Here is a 23097-nt window from a genome sequence, read left to right as displayed (position 1 = left end):
TGTGCTTCCGACAATCAAGTCGACCGACGACCGTCGACCTACGTTCATGAGGGACAAACCCATCTGTGCTTCCGACGATCAAGCTTTGGGCGCGATCCCCGAAACCAAAAGGGGGAATGTTGAGGGTATGCCCTCGTGAGAAATTGCTGCAGTAATTTTCTTCAAAAGACTGCTAAATTGCTTTGAAAAGCAGATATTAAACATCAGCGCCAAAAGACACTTCATTTCCCATGATGCTTTGCACACGGAAGCAATGTGAAGACGTCACCGCCTAATACCAGAAAAACGTTCTGCACATGTGCAGGAGCTCATGGAGCTTTCCCGCGAAAAAAAAGGCTATAAATCATCAACAAAGACAAAGGAACTCTGTTCTTTTGCCCAGGATAACTGGCCGGTAAGGACATGCTCGTTGCACGCTCCGACTAACTTGAGCACGCGGGAAGTCTAAGTGCTCCAGTAGAGCTCCCGGAACCGCTGGAAAGCTAAGCTGCAAGCCCATCAGGTCTGTCTAGCCGCTCGCTGCACTAGCTGCTGAAGGGAGACCACAGAACCGTGAAGGGAAATCCGCAACTCCGTCAAACTCACGGAGAACGCCAAACAGCGGAGAAAGCCATCAAACCGACGGACGACGCCAAACTGCGGAGAAACACGGAGAACCGTCAAATCAAGCAGTGAGGGACGCTTCACTGTTCTGGTGATCAGAAACTCAATTCATCTCTTTCTCTCCTTCTTCCTTCTCCCGTTTCCTTTATAGTGTAGAATAAGCAATAAAACCGCGCTATTGCTTCAAATTACCAGACGAGTTTCTCTTTTCGTTCCCAAATACGTCCGTCGGGTCATTTTTGATAAAGAATAAACTACTTATTGATCATTGTTTGAATATCTGGGTTGTGTCTGTTAGCTGTGGCCAAGTTGACAAACTTATCAGATATTAATTCAGGATTAATCTTTTGTGTTGTTTCATGACCATTCTGAAATGTTTTGAGTGATTTTAAGGTTAAGTTACTTCTGATTCTAAGTGCTTTGGAAGTTAAAGTGCAAGTTGCCACCCACACTTTAGCCAGACAAAGGGGTCAGCCATCTTGTATACAGACTCCATTTTAGAAACACACACATACACACACACACCACACACACACACTCACACACACACCGATACGTGTTTTTATGGTTTGTGGGGACTCACCACTGAAACAAATCCATCACGTGGGGACATCCTCCATTTTACACACATTTTCAATTATACCATTGTTTTGCATTATTATTCATTTGACAAGTTGTTTAATTAAATGTTATAAAATTCAGATTTTTGTCTCCAGTAGCTTTGTTGTGTCGAAGCGAAGTCTCTGCTCCCTGGATTCTACGAACTTCAAGAAAGACTGATAAGAGTTTTGGATTCAATTTTTCCCCGGTAGAACGGGGTGGTGCCCCGGAGATATCTAAGAATATCTTAATTAATTAATAAATCAGTAAATATTCTCATATTTACAGAATTTATTGAAGAATCCAAAAGTAATTAATTAATTACTAATTACTCGCTCCTGATAACCCCAACAGCAGCCATCCTCCACGACTCACTGGGGATCGCGAAGACAGAGCAGGCACACACACGCACGCACGCACACACACACACACACACACACCAGGGGTTGCATGACTTAATTTTTTTAAAGTCGACAGTGAAGTAATGAAAATCGAGTCGACTTGACGTCATACGCCTGGGGGGGTCGGTAGGTTCGCTGGAGTTTTTGACAATTAAAATTGCGCCCAAATCGAAAGAAAGAAAGAATTTTCTAAGTTAAACACATCTCTTTTAACAACGGTAGTTTCTGCATCCTACTTCAGTCCTCTCCCCCCTCCCCCTGCGCAGCTTATGCTACTCATTTCACAGTTCCCGCCATTACACTTTTCACCTCGCGCACCCCCTAGAAGCAGCTCACTTTGGGAATCCCTGTCTTAGTAGATATTCTATTTGGTGAGAGATAAACTTTATTGTATTTATCCTAGTGGATCTATAATTAAACGGATAAACTAGCAGTAGCACATCCAACGTCAATATATCAAAACATTCAGCTTGTTAAGCTCTTTCCGGCTATTACTTTTGGCATTGATATCTTTAAAATTTTTCGAGTTATTAAGCTTTTTCAGTGAAAATTTTCCCATTGAAATGAATGGGATTGGTCAGTTTTAAGCAAATTCCTATCACTTTTTTTTTTACCTAAAACTATTGGATTCCTTTTAACTTAAAGACTTCATTCAAAGTTTAACAAACTCACAAGACTTTCCTGTTAAACATATTCAAGAGGCTTTTTGATATCTTTTATGGTTTTTCTAAAATCGCAGGTAGAAGTTGAGGTACGACTTGAAATTTTCAGAAAAATTCACAAAAGTTATAATGGGGAAAGATAGGAGCAGTTACCCTCCCATGCTCCATTTCTGGCGTTGTTCCGAGAGAACCATAGGTCAGATTGAAATGAGACACACGCTGGCTTACAGCTAAGGAACATACCTTCGTTTTGGGCTATAATTCATGACTGTACTCCAAACATTGTGGTCATACGGTTCATTTGTTTGAGAAAAACCAAATTTAAAAAAATGTTTCCCACCACTCTTAACTGAAAATTCCGCACTCTAACTTTTGAACTTCACATCTTCTGTGAACAGCTCCTTACTACCCCCAGATCGTTTGGACTACCGAAACAAATTATATCTCAAAAATTAGGTATTTTTGTCAGCTTTTCAGAATGGGTTTCATTTTATCTGTAAGTGTTACCGTTCTTTCGCTACAAGCCTCAGAACGAGGAGAGACCCTGATTCTGTCTCATTGAAACCCATGTTAAAGGAACTGAGATTTTCTCCTCTGATCAGCTTCAGACGGCTAAAAGTTTCTTCTAGACAACTCATGGTAGGCACATAAAAATTCACACAGATGACCATCAAAGCCTTCTGCCGCTCACGCTTTTTGAATTTTTCAAATCGGTGAAGTATTTTTCGAATGGTGATGAGAAAATTGACAGATCCAATTTCACTTCTGAAGGACAGATTTAAAGGCTTCTCTCATTAATGGGAGTACAGCTGCAGGCCTCCAACAGCCGGGGGAAAGGCAGGAAAACAGTGCTGCTCTCTGATTGGTTGAGAGTGTTCAACCATTTTCTGTCCATGCAGGATCCAGCATCCACACATGACACACCAAATCGACCAGCTTGGTCTCAGGAATCTTGTATTCAGTTTTAAATACGTGATATGTTACCATGGTAACACAAGTGCATACGTATATCCCCAATCCATGCTTTCGTTCTTTTTTAAACACAGAAACAGTCAGCCGTAACAGAACATTGCTTAAGAGAAAACCATATAATGGACTGGGACAGCACACGGATCATAACCACTGAACAACAAAAATACAAAAGATGGATCAAGGAAGCAATCGAGATAAGGAGACGTGGATGTGGGACCATGAACAGGGACGACGGAGTTTACACGCTGGACCACGCATGGGACTGCATCGTCGGAGAGGGGAGAGCGGGCAGTAGAGGGCGACAACGTCCTCTGCTGCCCGCAGATAAACGGAGAAGGAAGTGACGCGCCACCATCAGCGTCAGCCTGAAGAAGCCGGCAGCTGTCGGCGAAACCGTAGCTACAAACAGGTAAACAAAACTGTTTCTGTGTTTAAAAAAAGAACGAAAGCATGGATTTACAAAGACACAGCAAGAACACACCTAAGATGTATATCCCCAAACAAGTCTTATTGAAATGAATGTGAAATCTTTAAATACACAGCTCATTTTGACAGTTTAGCTTAGTTTCAGGTTCACTTCAGCAATCCGTTTCTGAATTCGGCTTATGCTACTCATTTCACAGTTCAACTAAATATAAAAATTAAACTGTTAAACTAGTCCTACTCAAACAACAAGTGTTTAGACGTTTTTGCTGTCCAGATTTTTAAATAATGTTCAGATTTCAGTTTTCTGCTGTTTAGGATTGTTTTCTCCGTTTTCCACTTTTTGTGCTTTATTTACATTTTGGTGCTTTTTGCTTCTAAATCTTTCAAAACATTCAGCTCATTTTAACAGTTTAGCTTAGTTTCAGCTTCACGTGAGCTATTCAGCAGCTTCAGTAATTAGTTTCTGAATTCAGCATATGATGCTAATTTCACAGTTCAGCTAAATGTAATAATTAAACTGTTAAAATAGTCCTACTGAAAAAACAGGTGTTTAGACATTTTAGCTGTCCAATTTTTATACAGTGTTCACAGATTTCAGTTTTCTGCTGTTTAGGATTAGTTTTCTTGATTCTTCACTTACTTTTTGTGCTTTATTTGCTTGTTGGTGCTTTTTGATTTCACATCTTTCACTACATTCAGCTCATTTGACAGTTTAGCTTTGTTTCAGCTTACTTCAGCTATTCAACAACTTCAGCAATCAGTTACCAAGTTTAGCATAAACTGCTAATTTCACAGTTCAGCTAAATGTGAAGATTAAACTATTAAACTTGTCCAACTGAAATAACAGGTGTTTAGACAGTTTAGCTGTCCAGTTTTTATACAATGTTCACATATTTCAGTTTTTTGCTATTTAGCATTATTTTTCTCTATTCTTCACTTACTTTTTGTGCTTTATTTGCTTGTTGATGCTTTTTGCTTCCACATCTTTCAAGACATTCAGCTCATTTTGACAGTTTTGCTTTGTTTCAGCTTCAGTTCAACTGTTCAGCAGCTTCAGCTTACAGTTTCAGCTATCCAGCATTCAAACAGCATTTGTGCAATAAATGCTATTTTTCTAGTTCATTTTCCTTTAGACTGAATAGTTGCTGATTTTATCTTGGAGACGTTTCTCCTCACATAAGCTTCAGATCTAAAGCTTGGGTTGTGAGTAGGAGGCTTAGAAGTTCTGGTCAGAAACAAACACGCTGATTGTGATGGAAGTTTTTATTGTTCCTAAAGTAGAAATCTGTTTTTATCTAAATGAAGTTCATGTTCTTGTTCCTTTTTCCCACATCATGTAGCCAGTATCACTCATGGTGTAAATATAAAGGTATGGTGGTCTGTAACATCATGTGTCTGTGTTTCCTACAGATGTTCCACAGCTTGTGCTGGTTAAAGAAGAAGCTCCTGAAGAACAGAGTGCTGGTGTGGACCAGCAGGACCCAGAACACCTCCACATAAAGGAGGAACAGGAGGAGCTCTGGACCAGTCTGGAGGGAGAGCATCTCTGTTTGAAGGAGGAGACTGAAGCTGTCGGGTTTCCTGTTACTGCTGTTTCTATAAAGAGTGAGGATGATGAAGAGAAACCTCTGGTCTCACAGCTTCATCAGCAGCAAATAGAAGACAGAGATGTTCCAACCAGCAGCTCAGCTGACCAGATGGCAGCAGAAACTGGTGGAGGAGCAGGAACTAGCAGGAACCCAGATCTGAACCCTCATGAACAAACATCTGATTCTTCAGAGACTGAAGTTAGTGGAGATGATGAAGATGATGATGATGATGATGGTGTGAATCTGGACTCTGAGCTGTCAGACTCTGGGTCTGAAACTGGAGATGAAGATGATGACTGGAATGAGAGCAGGTCTTCTGAGTCAGATGGTAAGTCTGTCAACAAGTTCTTCACAAGTGGTCTCTCCAGAGACACGTGAGGGAGACAAGTCATCCAGCAATAAGGTCTTCAGGCTGTTTGGTTCATAAGAAATGTGTTAGAGTGAAGCAACATGTAGACTCGTGCAGGAAAGTCCAGAAGAAACCTAAATCATTTAGTCATGATGAGTGTGGAGAAAGGTTTACTACAAATGTAAATAAACAAATCACATGAGAGTCCACACATAGCAGCTGCTGTTCCAGAGTATGGGCCAGCCTCATCCCACCCATACTCTGCTTCTGGCCGCTAACAAGATGGCGCCTGTGTTTGGAATAGCCACAGGTCCGTTTCCACATTCCCGCCTGGCCCCGGGGCAGCGCTGTGTCTCCGTCCATGTTTCCTCGGGTCTGTTTATCCTGGTTCTTCAGTGGTTTCCCTTCCTGTTCCCTCCATGAGTGGACTTTACACACCGTGGATCTGGGGAGAAATGGGAGAAATTATGACACGTCTCTAAATAACAACCCATATAACCACTGATTTGATCTCATTTCAGAGAAAAATAGAACAGGTTAGATGCACCTAATAAATAGAATTACTAACAAACTCAAGAATCTTTCTTTGCTTCACTGTTCTGATGCTGAAAATATCACTAATGCGGATCAAGGAGATACACAGATGAATGCACCTCTTATTTATTATTTGGAGACTACATTTACTGCAGCTGGCAGAGGCAGAGATTGTTTCTATTGATACACGGAATTTACAGAATCATTTTAAATTTTAATAGGGGAAGACTGCAGGAGGGAGCGGTAAAATACAGGGGGTCCCCAGCAAAAACAAGAAACTACGAGTCTGATGAAACCCGCTGGTTTTCCATCAGGCAGTCACGGGGCAGCTTCAACGACTCAGTGTGCTGGGTCAATGTTATCGAGCTCAGTCCGGTGTCAGACACCGGCTCGGCCGTGAACGAGCCGAGGCGACGTCTTGCTCTGCTTATGAAGAGGTGTTATTTTCCCGCTTCAGAAGAAGCGTCCAACGTGTTTTTACGCTTTCTCCGAGACATGTCACGTCGCTAAGTTGTTAGCGCCGCGCGCTAACACGTCAATAGTGCAGCGTAGCCTGCTGGAGGTTTTAAGGGTTCAGATGAAAACACCCGACCTCTCACGCTGCTCACACATCGATCTTAAGTTGTCGCTGTTGCCCTCACGCCGTAATACAGTATTAGATGTGGTTAAAGTCAGACACGAAAAAAGAAACTTGGGATCTTGTAGGCGTGGCGGTGGGATTTCAGCCGTGGTGGCGTGCCACAGCTACGCCTATGTAAGGGAAACCCTGTAGAATAATACATTCATTTAATAATAAACATAACATTTCCATAACATAATCCCTCTTGTCCAATAACATCACCTTTGTTTAGACCTAAACATTTTCAAAAGAGAAACTAAAGAAAGACCATCAGTGTGTTTATTTCTGACCATAACTCACAGCCTTCTACTCACAACCAATGTGAAGAAGCCTCTAGGATGAGAAGAAAAACATCTTCAAGATGACCAGAAATGTCCAGCAGTTTTTATATTAAAGCTCAGGATGATCACGTCCAGGATGACAGAGATTTATAGGATTAGATTTGTGCCAATAGGATCAAGAAAAACACTTTGGAGAGCAAACAAATTTTAAGACATTGAGAGAAAAAACATTCGTTTCAAAAGAAAAACTTACGATCTGAATCAGATTCTTAAAATGATCAAGAAAAGCACTTTGACGGTCAAACAAAAATTATGAAATTGACAGAACAAAAATATTGACTAAAGGAAAAAAACATGTTTCAAAAGTAAAACTTACTAACTGAATCAACTTCTTACAATGAGTAACAAAGTATGTTTCCTTTTTCTGTTTGCCTCCATGTGTTTTTGTTATCAATTTCCTTAGTTTCATTCTCGCTGCTCACAGCTTTGCTCTCACTACTAGATTTGCACTTACACTGTCTGGCTTTCTCCTTTGCAATCCCTGAGTTTTTGGTTGCAATTCTGACACAACCCTTTCGGGTGGGTGGGACCTCTGAGAAGTCCTCCCCCATAGGACAGTGGTTTCTCTTGAGTGACAGTTCAGTGACCCAGAAGTGATGTAGCCTCCAAGACTTTTTTTTTTCCACCTGGTCAACAACATGAATTTTGAGCCCCAAACACGTTATTTCTGCTGTCTGTGGTGTCTACTGAGGATCTAAAGTGAGTATTGATAATATATTTTATCTTTTCTTAGTTAATCTGTAAGTTAAGCCACTTTTTAAGTTGGTTTTAACCAGACGTTAGCTCACTAGCTAGCTGCTAAGCAAGCCATTGTGCTAGCCTCAGGACAATGGTCTATTGTTCCAGAGAGACGTATTAAAAACTCATCTTAACATATTCATTAATGGTTTCATGGAATTAATTATTGCAGTTTATGTTAATAAGTTTGCTAATTTTTCAGGAACCTGTGGAACATCAGAGACTTTGCAGCTATTAGAGCTAACCTGTGTACTGCTAACTTGCTACAGAGGAAGCAGCAGAAAGCTGAGCTAACAGGCTGTTTTGCAGGTAAATACTCTTTTAGTGGAACTGCAGGATTTTTATAGCCTAGTGAACTAGACCAAATTCTTGCTTTGCAAAGAATGGTCTAGGCACTAGGGTTGTCACGGTAACCGGTATAGCGGTAAACCCCAGTAAAAAAGTTGACAATAAAAATAACCGTCCAGTTTTTAAAAAACTAAATTATCTCGGTGGGTTTACCGTGGCCGCGGTTTCGGAGCGGTGACCCTTACCAGCCACCGTCGCTTCAGCTGAAGTTCCCGCGGCGTGCACTTTTTAGTTTGCAACGGCACCAAAACTTTGAAGCTGAAATAATGGCCGAAGGAGGAGACGGCAGCGCCCAGGACATCCATCAGCCCTCAGAGAAGACTAAATCGGAAGTTTGGGCATATTTTGGATTTCTGAAAAATGCTGAGGGACAGTTAATAGAAGACTGCTATCCCGTTTGCAGAACGTGCAGGAAACAAGTGTCTGCAAAAGGCAGCAACACTTCGAATCTAATGGCACATCTGCGTGACCATCACCCACGTCTCTACAGCCAGTGCAAGGTAAGTTAACATTAGCATTTTAGCTTAAATGCATGACGTGAGGACTTTTGGTTGAGAGAGAATGCAACGAGTCACTTAGGGCTGTAGCGAAGCCTCGACGAAGTCGACGGCTCGATTCTAAAAATTTGTCGACGTCAGATCCGGAAGTCGACGCACCGCGCCCACTTGTTGCATCCCCAGGAGTTTGTAAATAGAGGAGGAATCTGCCTGTTTTTCCTCTAGTTCGCCCTCTTCTCCGCCTTCACTAACATCTCCGCCAAATACCGAAGACCCGGAACAATGTCCGTCCACTACTAGATTATTTTCCTGTTTTGCCCCTTCGTCTCCCGGCAACGGACAACAACTTCCGGGGTCAGATGCGCTGCTTCGTGCCTACCGCAGATGTAGAAAATCACCGGGAGCGCTTCTCCCTTCATTAAGGAGCTTCTTTCAGACATGAGGAGAGCTGTTTTGGTGGTAGCAGTCTCTCCTCCATGCTGGTCTGTTTGCTGCTGGGTGTTTTTGGTTTATTTAAACTTGGTAACTTGAACTTAATGTTGGTAAAGCTACTGTTAGCATCTTCGCTAACAGCTTCTTGCGTTGGGATAAGCTGTTACGTTTTGGTTTAGAGTTCATCTTTTTTGTGGTGTAGATCTCCCTTTCATTACATTTAGAGTGTTGTGGGTTTTCGGTTTAGTGTAAAATATCACCTGAGTTTGGTTTAACCCGTAAGACCACTCACCTCACGCACATAAGTGACCAAAACAAAGCAGCATGGAGACACTCCATCTTCTACCACCTCTCAGGCAGCAGCCTGCACTCCCAAGTTCTACACGTCACCAGAACATAACCAACCAACACAATAAAAGCAGTGTTATACAAAATGGAAGGCCTGTAGTGTTTATTCTCTTACAGTAAGAATTTATCAGTTTTTTTGAGGAATTTATTTGAGATTTTCTGGTTTTTGTTAATTGTGCAATAGAAAAATAATCATTAGATTAATTTTCTAAATAGTCATTAGAATAGTCGACTATTCGATAAAATAATCGTCAGAATAATCGTTTTAAAAATAATCGTTTACCCCCAGCCCTAGAGTCACTATACAGGTGCTGGCCAGTAAATTAGAATATCATCAAAAGGTTGAAAATATTTCAGTAATTCCATTCAAAACGTGAAACTTGTACATTATATTCATGCAATGCACACAGACCAATGTATTTCCAATGTTCATTACATTTAAATTAGATATTCATAAGTGACAACTAATGAAAAGTCCAAATTTGGTATCTCAAAAAATTAGAATATTCTGAAAAGGCTGAATATAGAAGACACCTGCTGCCACTCTAATCAGCTGATTTACTCAAAACACCTGCAAAGGCCTTTAAAAGGTCCCTCAGTCTTGTTTTGAAGGCACCACAATCATGGGGAAGACTTCTGACTTAACAGCTGTCCAAAAGACAATCATTGACACCTTGCACAAGGAGGGCAAGACACAAAAGGTGATTGCTAAAGAAGCTGGCTGTTCGCAGAGCTCTGTGTCCAAGCACATTAACAGACAGGCGAAGGGACGGAAAAAATGTGGTAGAAAAAAGTGTACAAGCTCTAGGGATAACCGCACCCTGCAGAGAATTGTGACGACAAACCCATTCAAAAATGTGGGGGAGATCCACAAAGAGTGGACTGCAGCTGGAGTCAGCGCTTCAAGAACCACCACGAGGAGACTCATGAAAGACATGGGATTCAGGTGTCGCATTCCGTGTGTCAAGCCACTCTTGAACAAGAAACAGCGCAAGAAGCGTCTCGCCTGGGCCAAGGACAAAAAGGACTGGACTGATGCTGAGTGGTCCAAAGTTATGTTTTCTGATGAAAGCAAGTTCTGCATTTCCTTTGGAAATCAAGGACCCAGAGTCTGGAGGAAGAGCGGAGAAGCACAGAATCCACGTTGCATGAGGTCCAGTGTAAAGTTTCCACCGTCAGTGATGGTGTGGGGTGCCATGTCATCTGCCGGTGTTGGCCCACTCTGTTTCCTGAGGTCCAGGGTCAATGCAGCCGTCTACCAGGAAGTTTTAGAGCACTTCATGCTTCCTGCTGCTGACCAACTTTATGGGGATGCAGACTTCACCTTTCAACAGGACTTGGCACCTGCACACAGTGCCAAAACCACCAGCACCTGGTTCAAGGACCATGGTATCCCTGTCCTTGATTGGCCAGCAAACTCGCCTGACCTTAACCCCATAGAAAATCTATGGGGTATTGTGAAGCGGAGGATGCAATACGCTAGACCCAACAATGCAGAGGAGCTGAAGACGACTATCAGAGCAACCTGGGCTCTCATAACACCTGAGCAGTGCCACAGACTGATCGAGTCCATGCCACGCCGCATTACTGCAGTTATTGAGGCAAAAGGAGCCCCGACTAAGTATTGAGTGCTATACATGCACATTCTTTTCATGTTCATTCTTTTCAGTTGGCCAACATTAGAGAAACAAACATATTTTCATTGGCCTTTAGAATATTCTAATTTTCTGAGATACCAAATTTGGAGTTTTCATTAGTTGTCACTTATGAATATCTAATTTAAATGTAATGAACACTGGAAATACATTGGTCTGTGTGCATTGCATGAATATAATGTACAAGTTTCACGTTTTGAATGGAATTACTGAAATATTTTCAACCTTTTGATGATATTCTAATTTACTGGCCAGCACCTGTATACTGCAGCCGCAGCGTCCTCTGCCAGCATTTAAACCGTGTCACGGACACCCTGTTGCTGGATGAAGCATCTTATTTGTTGATGATGAAGAGAAATATACAATTAGTTCCTTGGCATTGATTTGTTTACGTATTCAATGCCATTTATACTTGAACATTTGGATTTGATTACATAGTGTAGTAGTTATTTTAGTAATTTGTTTAAAGTGGCCATTTATTTTAAATACATATTTTTTAAGGTTGACTTGTACAGCGCTCAAGTCAAGTGTGGACTGGAGTTTTAGATTTTCATTTTGATAATGAAGAAAACAAGTATATGAGAAAACAAGTGGTGTTTCTTTGATTTGTTTACATATTGTTTATGTTTTGAATGTTTGGATTTGTATAATTTAAACCTGCACAGACTATTGTAACATGTTCCAGAAAAAGAAGCTATTTGTTCCTTTACTTGTGAAAAGTTGCACTTTTGCTAAGGCTTTGTGTTATTTTAGGTTTAATAAACACTGTTAAACTATTTCAGTTTGTGTAGAACAGGACTATCAATGCTTTCTGAACATATGCAACACCGTTTAAAAAATACCGCGATAATACCGAAAACCGTGATAATTTTGGTCACAATAACCGTGAGGTTAAATTTTCATACCGTGACAACCCTACTAGGCACTCTCCATTGGAACCTCAGCAGTTCCTACCAGGACTCTGGCTAGCCAATCACAACTCTCTAGAGGGGTTTCAAACACACAAAGAGCTGTGATTCGTCCATAATGGTGGGCCAATCATAGTGCTCTATCTGCTTAGTGAACAAATCACAGAGCTTTATCCGCTTTGTGGGCCAATCAGGGCACTCTATATGCCTGGTGGGTGGGATGATGCAACAGAGTGAAACAAGAGTATGTCACATTCATTGTCCAGTGGAATGCGGAGATCATTTGAAAGACAACGGTAGAACCCGCCCCACAACCGAGAGCCGTCAATGGAGCGTGGCCAGGCTAAATAATACATTTATTTAGTCTGGCTTGCCAGGCTAGGATTTTTGTGGTACTCAGACAGAATCTACATGAGCTATTGTGGGAAGACATTTAAACTACATTTACATACAGATACATGTATTTTTTATTCCATGTTACTTGGATGGGCTAAACAAGTTCATAGTTCTGCCTGCTCCTTTTTCAGTGAAACGAATGGATTTTATGATGTAACTCTGTTTGAATAATTATCTAAGTGAGTATGTTTAATAATGAATTTCTTACCAGTATACCGATCTGACATTTGTTTGTCAGAACAGGACAAATGAGATTCAATGTGCTTTCTGTCACGTGTTCTGTATTCTCCATCAAAAGAATGTTATCCAGGACAGATAATCAATAATGAGTTAAATACATGCTTTTAATTAATTTTTACATAAATCTATATTTTTGTCTAAAAACTATTTATTTTTTTAATTTATTCTTTTCTTTCTTTTTAGATTGAAAACTACTGCATTGCATTACAATGGAAGTGCTACACAGCCACATGCATCAACTGCAGCTGGTGAGCTAAGACACACCATAGTGTACACAAAGTACACTGCAGACAAGGGATGTAAGAAAATATCGATATGGCAATATATCGTGATATTTTTTTCTGAGATATTACATCCATTTTCAAAAGCAGTGTATCTAACTTTTGGAAGAATTTACATGCAAACATTTGTGTATTTTATTTGTTTTTGGTGCACTTTAAATGTCGTCCGCTAGTTGGCAGCAGTGTGTATTGGGTTTTGTTTCCACCATTGAAATTTAAATCTCGCTATTATGGTTCAGATAACTCATGTTATACATGTTAAGTATCAGTTTGGACTGTTTATTGAATATTCCTACAATAAATTCAGTCAAAAATACACATCCCTACTGCAGACCAATCCCACCTCATGTAGTTCATATGCTGTATAATAAACCCACAGTGATGGTTATGGATAAATATTTGTACTAATGGTAATCTTTTTCCATCGTTTCCAGTTGACAAGCATATGGACCTATTGTTCGAGTCCGTGGTGGTGGATGCTCTATCATATCAGGAGTCGGTGGTGGTGGATGCTCTACCATATCAGGAGGCTGTGGTGGTGGATGCTCTACCATATCAGGAGTCGGTGGTGGTGGATGCTCTACCATATCAGGAGGCTGTGGTGGTGGATGCTCTATCACAGTGGTTCCCAAACTTATTTAGCCGCGCACCCCCTTCTATGTCCCGACCATGTCGACCCCCCCCCCCAGCCCCCACATCGGGGCATGGCTCTATATCTATATCTATATATATATATATATATATATATATATATATATATATATATCAGATGTCAAGCTAAACAGACAGGGTTAAAAAAATTCCCCATCACTTTCATTTTTTTAAATAGTAATTAATAAACATTCGATACCATTACAATTTCCTTTGATTTCATTTTAAATAAATATTTATAGAGTGCCCAGGTAGCACATCAACAATGCAATTTAACGGTTTTCTTAAAGTAGGAACGTTTAACCTGTGCGGCCAGAGCGCTCTCCTTCCTTCTGCTCTGCGTAAACCTGAGCTGATCACCTACTTGTGCGTAATCAAATGTCAATAGGGTCAAGATATAGCCATGATGTTCACTTTTACCTCAGACCGACTTATTGCTGTTTTATGGTGTGGCTGAATCTGTGATCCGCTGTCATGCGGACCGGAATAACACATGCTGCAGTAACGTGAGATGTGGTCAGGTTCATGAGGAGTCACTGGCTGGAGCGGACCCGACTCACCCCAGAAGCTAATATCTTAATTTGACCTTGAATGAAAAATAACCTCTTAAAAGTTTTTATCACGGTGGAGGCAGCGTTCATTTCTGCCTTCAGTCTGACAGCGAGCCGGAGTTAAAGCAGCGTGTGCGCTTATTGAATCTGTGTGTGTGTGTGTGCGCGCACGCGCGCGTGGCACAGCCGCTCAAGTCACCACGTCTCGCGCTATTTAAACCAATGTTGTAAAATGACTTCTGCCCAGCCCAGATGTGCTCACTTGTGCACACGTGAGCCGTGGTTCAGCCGGAACACGTCTGACCTCTGACAGACGCACTCTGAACGTCTGATCTTCAGCGCGCTGTCAATAGCCTGAATGGGAATCATTTCTTGTTATTTTGTTACATCCACAATGTTCTGTGTGTGAGGTTTACAATGTCAGAACACCTGCATGAGACAGGTGTTAATTACAATCTGCCAGAATGACTCGCCACCTTCAGATTCCTCCAACACCGTTAAAATGATCAAATACGGAACATATCGGCGTGCGCAGGCCAGAGCGCTGAAGCTCGGCGCATTGTTATTATGAAGCTAGGGCACATGTGGAGGACACGCGCGCGCAAAAATATACTTGTTTTCAATGACATTTATTGTGCCCACTTACTTTTTCTTTGGCCCACCCACAAATGAGTTTCTACGCTAATGGTGACACATGACAGACTTCTCTGAGCTCCGCAGCCATTACACTTTTCACCTCGCGCACCCCCTAGCGGCAGCTCGCGCACCCCCAGGGGTGCGCGCACCACACTTTGGGAATCCCTGCTCTATCATATCAGGAGTCTGTGGTGGTGGATGCTCTATCATATCAGGAGTCTGTGGTGGTGGATGCTCTATCATATCAGGAGTCTGTGGTGGTGGATGCTCTATCATATCAGGAGTCTGACTAAGTACCTGTGCCTGAACCTCTCTGTGTCTAGTTCAAAAGACCTGAAAGACCTGCTGTAAGCAGGCACAGGTTAAGATTTTAAAAGAACCTGTAAGGTGAGCAACACAACAGAATATAAATCTTTATTATTATTGTACGCTGTACAGCTAGAATAAACTTGCATGCTCAGAAGCCACGTATGATTACATCACCTACAGGTTGCCTGATGCTGAACTTCGGGCAGCTGCGTGTACTCCTGTGGGAGGAGTCGTTGTGTTGCTGTTAGGAGTTTGGGTCGGAGTCCTGGGTTTGTGTTCCCTTTAATCTCTTCATTAGCCTTGCTAGTCACCATTGCAGAGCACCATGGAGAGGCTTACCTGAAAATTCTTCTCATGGGGCATGCACATCCTCACACACCTGTAACCCCATCGTTGAATAAAAGCTGGTAGCTGGTCACTCATCAGAGTGTTTTAACCCATATCTAGCCCATGACTCAGCCGTTTTTCAAACTTACGTTCTCATGTTCTATGCAGATCTATGGGAATTCTTTCCTTGAAGCTCCTGATCACACAACCATACTGGCAGTCGGCTTACCCACTACCTTCTGCTCACCCGCTTGCAACTCATGCTGTCATTCTCCCAGACTTCTGGTTGTTTCTCCACCATTCTGCTGTCTCCCGTCTGCGCTACAACTTCACACCGTAAGTACCCAAACTTTTCCTTTTGTAAGTCTCTCTTTAGTCATTATTAACACTCAATTTTACCTCAGGGCCTTCTGATCTTTAAACACTAAAACCTGTGGCTCCATCTCTGTGGCGTTTCTCAGTCTCTGTAAGCTACCTGCACAGTCTAAGAAAAACCTGACCTGTTGCCTCTTACTAACCTCTGCTCTTCCTCGCAGAAGCTTCTGGTTCCTGATCTCCAGCAGTTACCTCTTCAGTCATCCGTCAAACATTTTAATAAACTGTTTTTAGCTCATTTGTCTCCTGAGTTTCTCTGCATGAAGGTCAGGTTGTTGCAAGAATCATTGCATTTGCAATTACTTTGCACCACTCTGTTAAACAGCTGATATTAATTTCAAGTGTATCTTTAAAAATACATTGAATGTCAAAGTGAATGAAAGGCATCCATTCAGCTTTCGGTGTCTAATGCAGGATTTTATGGACAGGCACCAAAACAGGAAATTTATAAATTGAGATTTATTTACTAAATCAGGTAAACCAAAATAAAGTATTAATGTTTAAGGTCCAGAGGAGGGAGGAAGGCTTTATAGCAGGGGTATTCAATTCAAGTCCTGGATGGCTGGTATCCAGCACGTTTTAGTTGTTTCCCTGCTCCAACACACTTGAATCAGTGGTTGAATTACCTGTGCAGCAGCTCTGCAGAAGCCTGTTAATTATCTGCTGACTGAAATCAGGTGTGTTGAAACAAAATCCACTTTTTTATCTGATATTATTAGCTCTAATGAGCATAACCTAAGAGTACTATTTTCTACCGTGGATGAGATTTGAAATCCTTCGTGTGCAGGTTGTCAGGCTGATCAGACTGGATGAAGGAGATGAACAAGGTGAGACGTTTAACAGTTTTATTATTTCTCTGGTCGTATCTCTGTGAGGAAGAAACGATGACTGAGATGAGAAGCCGGTCACGGCGTCTTCCATATATAGCCTTGCTTGGCTGTGACGTGGAGGGAATCCCCGCGAGGAGCACGCTGGGAGCTCCCCACGAGGGGCATGTCGGGAGTTGTGGTTCGAAGGTCAGCCGGGAGATACCTGAGTCCTGACAGGACCCCCCGGTCCAGGGACGGCTCCAGAAGTCCCAGCGCGACCCCGGCGGACCCAGAAGTCAGAGATAAGGGAAGGGTCCAGGATGGACCGAGCCGGCTCCCAGGAGCGTTCCTCGGGGCCATAGTCCTTCCAGTCCACCAGGTACTGCCAGCCCCGACCCCTGCGGCGAGCGTCCAGGATGCGCCGGACGGTGTAGATAGGCTCACCGTCGAGGAAGCGGGCAGGAGGCGGAGCCGGAGGCGGGAGAAGGGAGGACTCCACGTAGGGCTTGAGCCGGGAGGTATGGAATGTGGGATGGATGCGGAGAGTAGCCGGCAGCCGCAACCGGTACGTGACCGGGTTGATGACCCTTTGGATGGGGTATGGGCCGAGGAACCGAGGGGCGAGTTTCTTGGACCCGGCACGGACCCGAAGGTCAGCCGTGGACACCCAGACCTTGTCCCCAGGAGCATAGGAGGGACCAGGACGGTGTCGACGGAGATGCTGGTGAGCATAGCTGGTGTTAGCTCTGGTTATGGAGGCTCGTGCTTTGATCCAGGCGCTCTTGCAGCGTCTCACCATGGCTTCCGCTGCCGGAACGGCGACCTCGGGTTCTTGGTGGGCAAAGACCGGGGGCTGGAAGCCATAGCAGACCTCGAAAGGGGACAGCCGAGTGGCAGATGAGGTATGAAGATTGTGGGACAGCTCCGCCCAGAGGAGGTATTTAGGCCACTGCGAGGGTTGAGCCGAGACAAAACAACGAAGGTACCGACCCAGCTGTTGGTTAGCCCGCTCCGTCTGGCCATTGGTCTGCGGGTGGTAGCCTGAAGATAGACTGACCGATGCTCCCATCAGCCGACAGAAAGTTTTCCAGAACCGGGCTGTGAACTGGGGCCCCCGATCCGACCACGTCGACTGGGAACCCGTGGAGGCGCACCACGTTCTCCAGGAACAGTTCCGCTGTGCGTTGGGCTGAGGGGAGACCCGGAAGGGCGATGAAATGGACAGACTTGGAAAAGCGGTCCGTAACCGTCATGACAGTGTTGAGGTTATTGACCGGCGGGAGACCCGTGACGAAGTCCAGCCCCACGTGGGACCAGGGGCGGCTGGGCACCGGAAGAGGTCGGAGGGCACCAGCCGAGGCCTGGTTGGGGTTCTTGGAGCGGGCACAGACGTCACAGGCGCTGGTGTATTCTTTCACATCCCTCGCCATGCCTGGCCACCAGAGGGCTCGCTGGAGGAATTTAAGAGTTCTGGAGAAACCAGCGTGGCCAGACAGGCGTGATGAGTGGGCCCAGGACAACGCCTCGCTGCGACAGGCCGTGGGGACATAGAGGCGACCCGCGGGGGTCTCTGGAGGCGCGGGGTCGTCCCGGAGGGCGTTCTGGATAGCTTCCTCCAACGGCCACCTCAGTTGGCCCAGGAAGCGGTGTTCCGGGAGGATTGGCGCTGGCTCGGAGAGGGCGTGGAGTGGGTGAATTGGCGGGAGAGGGCGTCCGCCTTCTGGTTCTTGGCTCCCGGGCGGTAGGCGAGATGGAAGTCATAGGGTTCAAAGAAGAGGGCCCAGCGAGCCTGGCGAGGGTTAAGCTGCTTGGCAGATTTAATGGGGGTCAGGTTCTGATGGTCAGTCCAGATCGTGAAAGGCCGAGTGGTGCCCAGAAGCCACTGCCTCCATTCCTCCAATGCCCATTTTATGGCCAGTAACTCACGGTCGCCCACACCGTACTTCTGCTGGGTGGTGGAAAACTTCCTGGAGAAGTAAGCGCAGGGATGGAGCCTGTCGTCGGGCCCGCCTTGAGACAGGATGGCGCCGACGTCAGAGGCGTCGACCTCAACCACAAAGGGAACTGCAGGATCTGGATGGCGGAGGATCGGGGCCGAGGTAAAGCGGGTGACCAGGTGGCGGAAGGCCCGAATGGCGTCGGGAGTTAGACGAAACAGCTGGCCAGGGGAGCCTGGTCGAGTGAGAGAGGTGAGAGGGGCTACGAGGGTGCTATAGTTCTTTATAGAACGGTGGTAAAAGTTGCAGAAACCCAGAAAACTCTGCAGTTGTTTCAGGCTGGTTGGCAAGGGCCAGTCCTTTACTGCTGGATTTTCTGAGGGTCCATGGTTATCCCTTCGTCCGAGATCATGTAGCCCAGGAAGGATATGGACTGCTGATGGAAAGAGCATTTCTCGGGTTTACAGTACAGGTTGTGGTCCAGGAGCCGGGTTAGGATGGCGCGAACATGATGGATGTGTTCGGCCTCGGATTTGGAGTAGATCAGTATATCGTCCAGATAGGCGAACACCCACCGTCCCAGCATGTCGCGGAGGACATCATTAATGAGACGTTGGAAGACAGCAGGGCTATTGCATAGTCCGAAGGGCATAACCAAGTACTCCCAGTGGCCGGTGGGTGTTATGAACGCGGTCTTCCACTCATCCCCGGCCTTTATACGGACCAGATTGTAGGCGCTCCGGAGATCCAGTTTCGTAAAGATCCGTGCCTGGGAGATGGCATCCAGAGCGGTAGTGAGGAGCGGCAGAGGATGGCGGTCCTTGACCGTGATCTTGTTCAGACCCCGATAGTCTATGCAGGGGCGAAGATCGCCTTCCTTTTTCTTCACGAAGAAGAAGCCAGCGGCACCCGGAGAGGAGGAGGGTCGGATGAACCCCTGCTGGAGGGCCTGGGCGATTTACTCTTCCATCGCTTTGGTCTCGGGAGGCGCGAGAGAGAAAAGGCGCCCGCGGGGAGGACTGGTTCCGGGTAGCAGCTTGATCTCCATATCATATGGCCGGTGAGGTGGCAGGGAGGTGGCGCGCCGCTTGTCGAACACCGCGGCCAGGTCCCGATAGGGCAGCGGCAGGTGGGGCGGTGTGGAGCCAGGGCCCCCGTCCGGAAGACCCGCCGAGGATGGAGGAGGAACGAGGTGGGTCTGGCACGAGGTCCCCCAGCCCAGCAGGCGGTTCTGGGACCAGGAAATATGAGGGTCGTGGAGACGGAGCCAGGGGAACCCCAGGATTAGAGGAGAAGAGGGAGCAGAAATGACCAGGAAATGGAGGGTCTCCTGGTGGCCTTGGGTGATCATACGGAGTGACTGGGTTCGGTCTCGGACTGGGTAGGGTTGGAGAGGCCTACCGTCCACCGAGGTCACTGGTATAACTCTCTCCAGGGGTTGTAGGGGGATCTGTAGGCGTTTTGCCAGATCTAGGTCCATGAAATTGTCCGCGGCCCCCGAGTCCACCAATGCGTTTACGTGGAGTGAGGCCTCACCATGGAAGAGGGTGACAGGAATAAGGAGACGGTTAGTAGCGACAGGGGTAGAAGAAGACCCAGACTGAGCAACCCCAATACTCAGTGGGGCCCCCCGTTTCCCGATCGTAGCGGGCAGTCCAGGCGTCGGTGGTCGGGAGAGCCACAGTAGGCACAGAGGCCCTCGCGCCACCGTCGTTGTCTCTCCTCGGGGGGAAGGTGGCCGAGCTGCATGGGCTCCTCCGCCAGCATGGGTACAGGAGCTGGCGTGGGTGAACGAGGGCGAGGCACCGGCGTCCTGGGTGGACACGTGGATAACTTGGGTCGAACCAGAACCCGCTGGTCGATGCGCAGCGCCAGATCAACCACCTCATCCAGGGTCTGAGGCAGCTCCCTTCCCGCCAACTCATCACGGATGTAGAGTGCCAGCCCCTCCAGGAAGGCGGCCCGCAGAGCGGAGTCATTCCACTGCAGCTTGGCGGAGATGGTGCGAAACTCCGACGCATAAGCGCACACCGAGCGTTCTCGCTGGCGGAGTTTGAGAAGGCGTGTCTCTGCTCCCACTTCGCTGCTGGGGGGAACAAATGTCTTCCGGAGAGCGGACACAAACGCAGCATAGTCGTTGCAGGCAGGGGATTTGGAATTGTAAAGCGCAGCAGCCCACTCCGCGGCGCGTCCGGAGATCAGGGAGGTGAGATGCGCCACTCGGGAGCGCGCAGATGGGTAGCGTCCAGGTTGGCACTCGAACTGCATGTCCAGCGTGGCGAGCAGACCATCGGGGCTCCCCGTCTCCCCGTTCCACCTCTCCGGCAGGCTGAAGTGGGGCTCCTCCCTAGGAGCAGAGCGGGTTGGCTGCTGGAGTGCAGCGATCTGTTGCTGCTGATCGTTTGCCTGTTGTTGGAGAGCCGTGAGAGCCGTGGATAGACGCAGGGTGTGGTCGGACAAGGAGTTCACCTTGGTGTTGAACTGATCTAACATGGAACGCAGCTGCACGTTCTCGTGGCGGAGACGATCGATCTCCGTCGAATCTACTCGGATCTCAGTCATCCTGTCAGGCTGATCAGACTGGATTAAGGAGACGAACAAGGTGAGACGTTTAACAGTTTTATTATTTCTCTGGTCGTATCTCTGTGAGGAAGAAACGATGACTGAGATGAGAAGCCGGTCACGGCGTCTTCCATATATAGCCTTGCTTGGCTGTGACGTGGAGGGAATCCCCGCGAGGAGCACGCTGGGAGCTCCCCACGAGGGGCATGTCGGGAGTTGTGGTCCGAAGGTCAGCCGGGAGATACCTGAGTCCTGACACAGGTGGACTTAAAGCCTCTGACTACTGCTGAGAGGTTTCTGACATAATTTATAGGCTGAAACTCCAACTATTCAAACTCGAATTCCCCAGCAATTTAGTTTTATTGATGAAGAAATCTGTTTTGATTCAACTACTTTGAATTCTTTTGACTCTGTCCCCCCAGATATTTTAGATTAAATTGTTGGAAGGATGAAACCATCCAGCTCTGCACTCAACATTGTTGGGTATTTTTATTTATTTAATCCAGGCGTACCTCAAAGAAAGTCCAAAACGCACAAGGGGGGTTAGAGATGTTATTGTTGTTATTACAATTTTCCAAAAATAAACATATAATCAATAATCAGATTTTTGATTACCGGGAGAGACTAAAGAAACACTCACACAACTGGGGGTCGGTTTAGTCTCCCAACAAGCAGAAGCTCATCAAAAGTTTTTATTCACAGATGACAAGGCACACACACATTGAAAGTTGACCCAACCTCCTCCTTCACAGCCCAGATTCAGAGAAGCTTTGTTGTGATAACACGACTGCAGACTTACAAGGTCGACTTTTCCCTCCAGCAGGAGCAAAACAACACCAGATGTTTTCCCAGACAAAATCATCATTTATGCATCCAATTATTTACCATTATAAATGTGGATAAGGTTAATGAACTCTGTTTGACAAAATAACACTATTTTTATCCAACAAACATCATTCCATCCTCTATTGTTAAAAATGTTTGGCCAGCTATTTCAAATATGGTTCAAAATGTAATCAACTCTAGTCTGCAGTGTGGGGAAGTTCCAAAGAGTCTGAAAAGAGCTGTAATCAAACCCCTTCTTAAGAAACCCTGTCTTGATGTCTCGGTTTTATCCAATCATCGAACTATTTCTACGCTGCTATTTCTTTCTAAGGTTCTTGAGAAAGTCATTTTTAAGCTATTGTCAGACCAGTTAGATAATAACAAATTTAAGAAGTTCTTCAATCAGCTTTTAGAGCAAAGCATAGTACTGAAACTGTTCTTGTGAGAGTGTCCAATGACATTTACCAATATACTGATGTGGGTGACAGTCGTATTATTACTCTTAGATCTGACCGCTGCTTTTGATACTCTTGATCATGTTATACTTCTCAATCGACTGGAGAATTTTTTTGGTCTCTGGGTCAGCGCTCTTCTGGATGAGTTCCTACCTGTCTGACAGGTATGTGACTGTTAAGATTGGTAGCTTCTGCTCAAGGTATGCTCCCCTGAAATATGGGGTCCCACAGGGCTCTGTAGTAGGTCCTCTGCTTTTCATTTCATATTTGCTCCCTCTTGGGGCCATCTTTAGGAAATATGAGCTTGACTTCCATCTTTATGCTGATGACTGTCAGGTTCATGCTCCTGTTAAAGCCAAGGATTTAGCTCTGAGTTGTCTTCGTGAGGTTAATAATTGTGGATGGGTTGTAATTTTTTCCAGCTTAATGAGTCTAAGGCCCTGTCCACACGTAGCCGGGGATCTGCCAAAACGTAGATATTTTTCTACGTTTTGGCCTGTCATCCACACGAAAACTGAGTTTTTTCACACGAAAACGGATCTTTTTAAAAACTCCGACCAAAGTGAAGATCTGCGTTTTCTCCGTTTTGGGTGTCTGCGTGTGGACAGACAAAACTGGAGTTTTAAGGTCCGCAACGTCACTTTCCGCGACAAAAAAATGCTGACATCACATGTGCGACCTGTGTTTACACTAGCCAAAAGCATGGATGCCCTCATAGCTG

At 45.3% G+C, this 23097-nt stretch overlaps 1 protein-coding gene across 2 annotated transcripts in view; it reads left to right on the top strand.

Annotated features, from left to right (window-relative positions):
• The window catches only part of LOC129161831 (oocyte zinc finger protein XlCOF6-like), a 118747-nt gene that overhangs the window by 79277 nt on the left and 16373 nt on the right, over positions 1 to 23097 (top strand). For both annotated transcript variants that reach the window (XM_070548422.1, XM_070548423.1), the window contains one exon: positions 5075 to 5581. In XM_070548422.1, the coding sequence (XP_070404523.1) occupies positions 5075 to 5581 (507 nt within the window). The remainder of the gene's footprint in view (positions 1 to 5074; positions 5582 to 23097) is intronic.

The sequence above is a fragment of the Nothobranchius furzeri genome, chromosome 2 (assembly GCF_043380555.1).
Source record: "Nothobranchius furzeri strain GRZ-AD chromosome 2, NfurGRZ-RIMD1, whole genome shotgun sequence".
Classification (NCBI taxonomy): Eukaryota; Metazoa; Chordata; class Actinopteri; order Cyprinodontiformes; family Nothobranchiidae; genus Nothobranchius; species Nothobranchius furzeri.
Note: the sequence above shows the minus strand (reverse complement) of the source record. Positions and strands in the feature narration are given on the sequence as shown.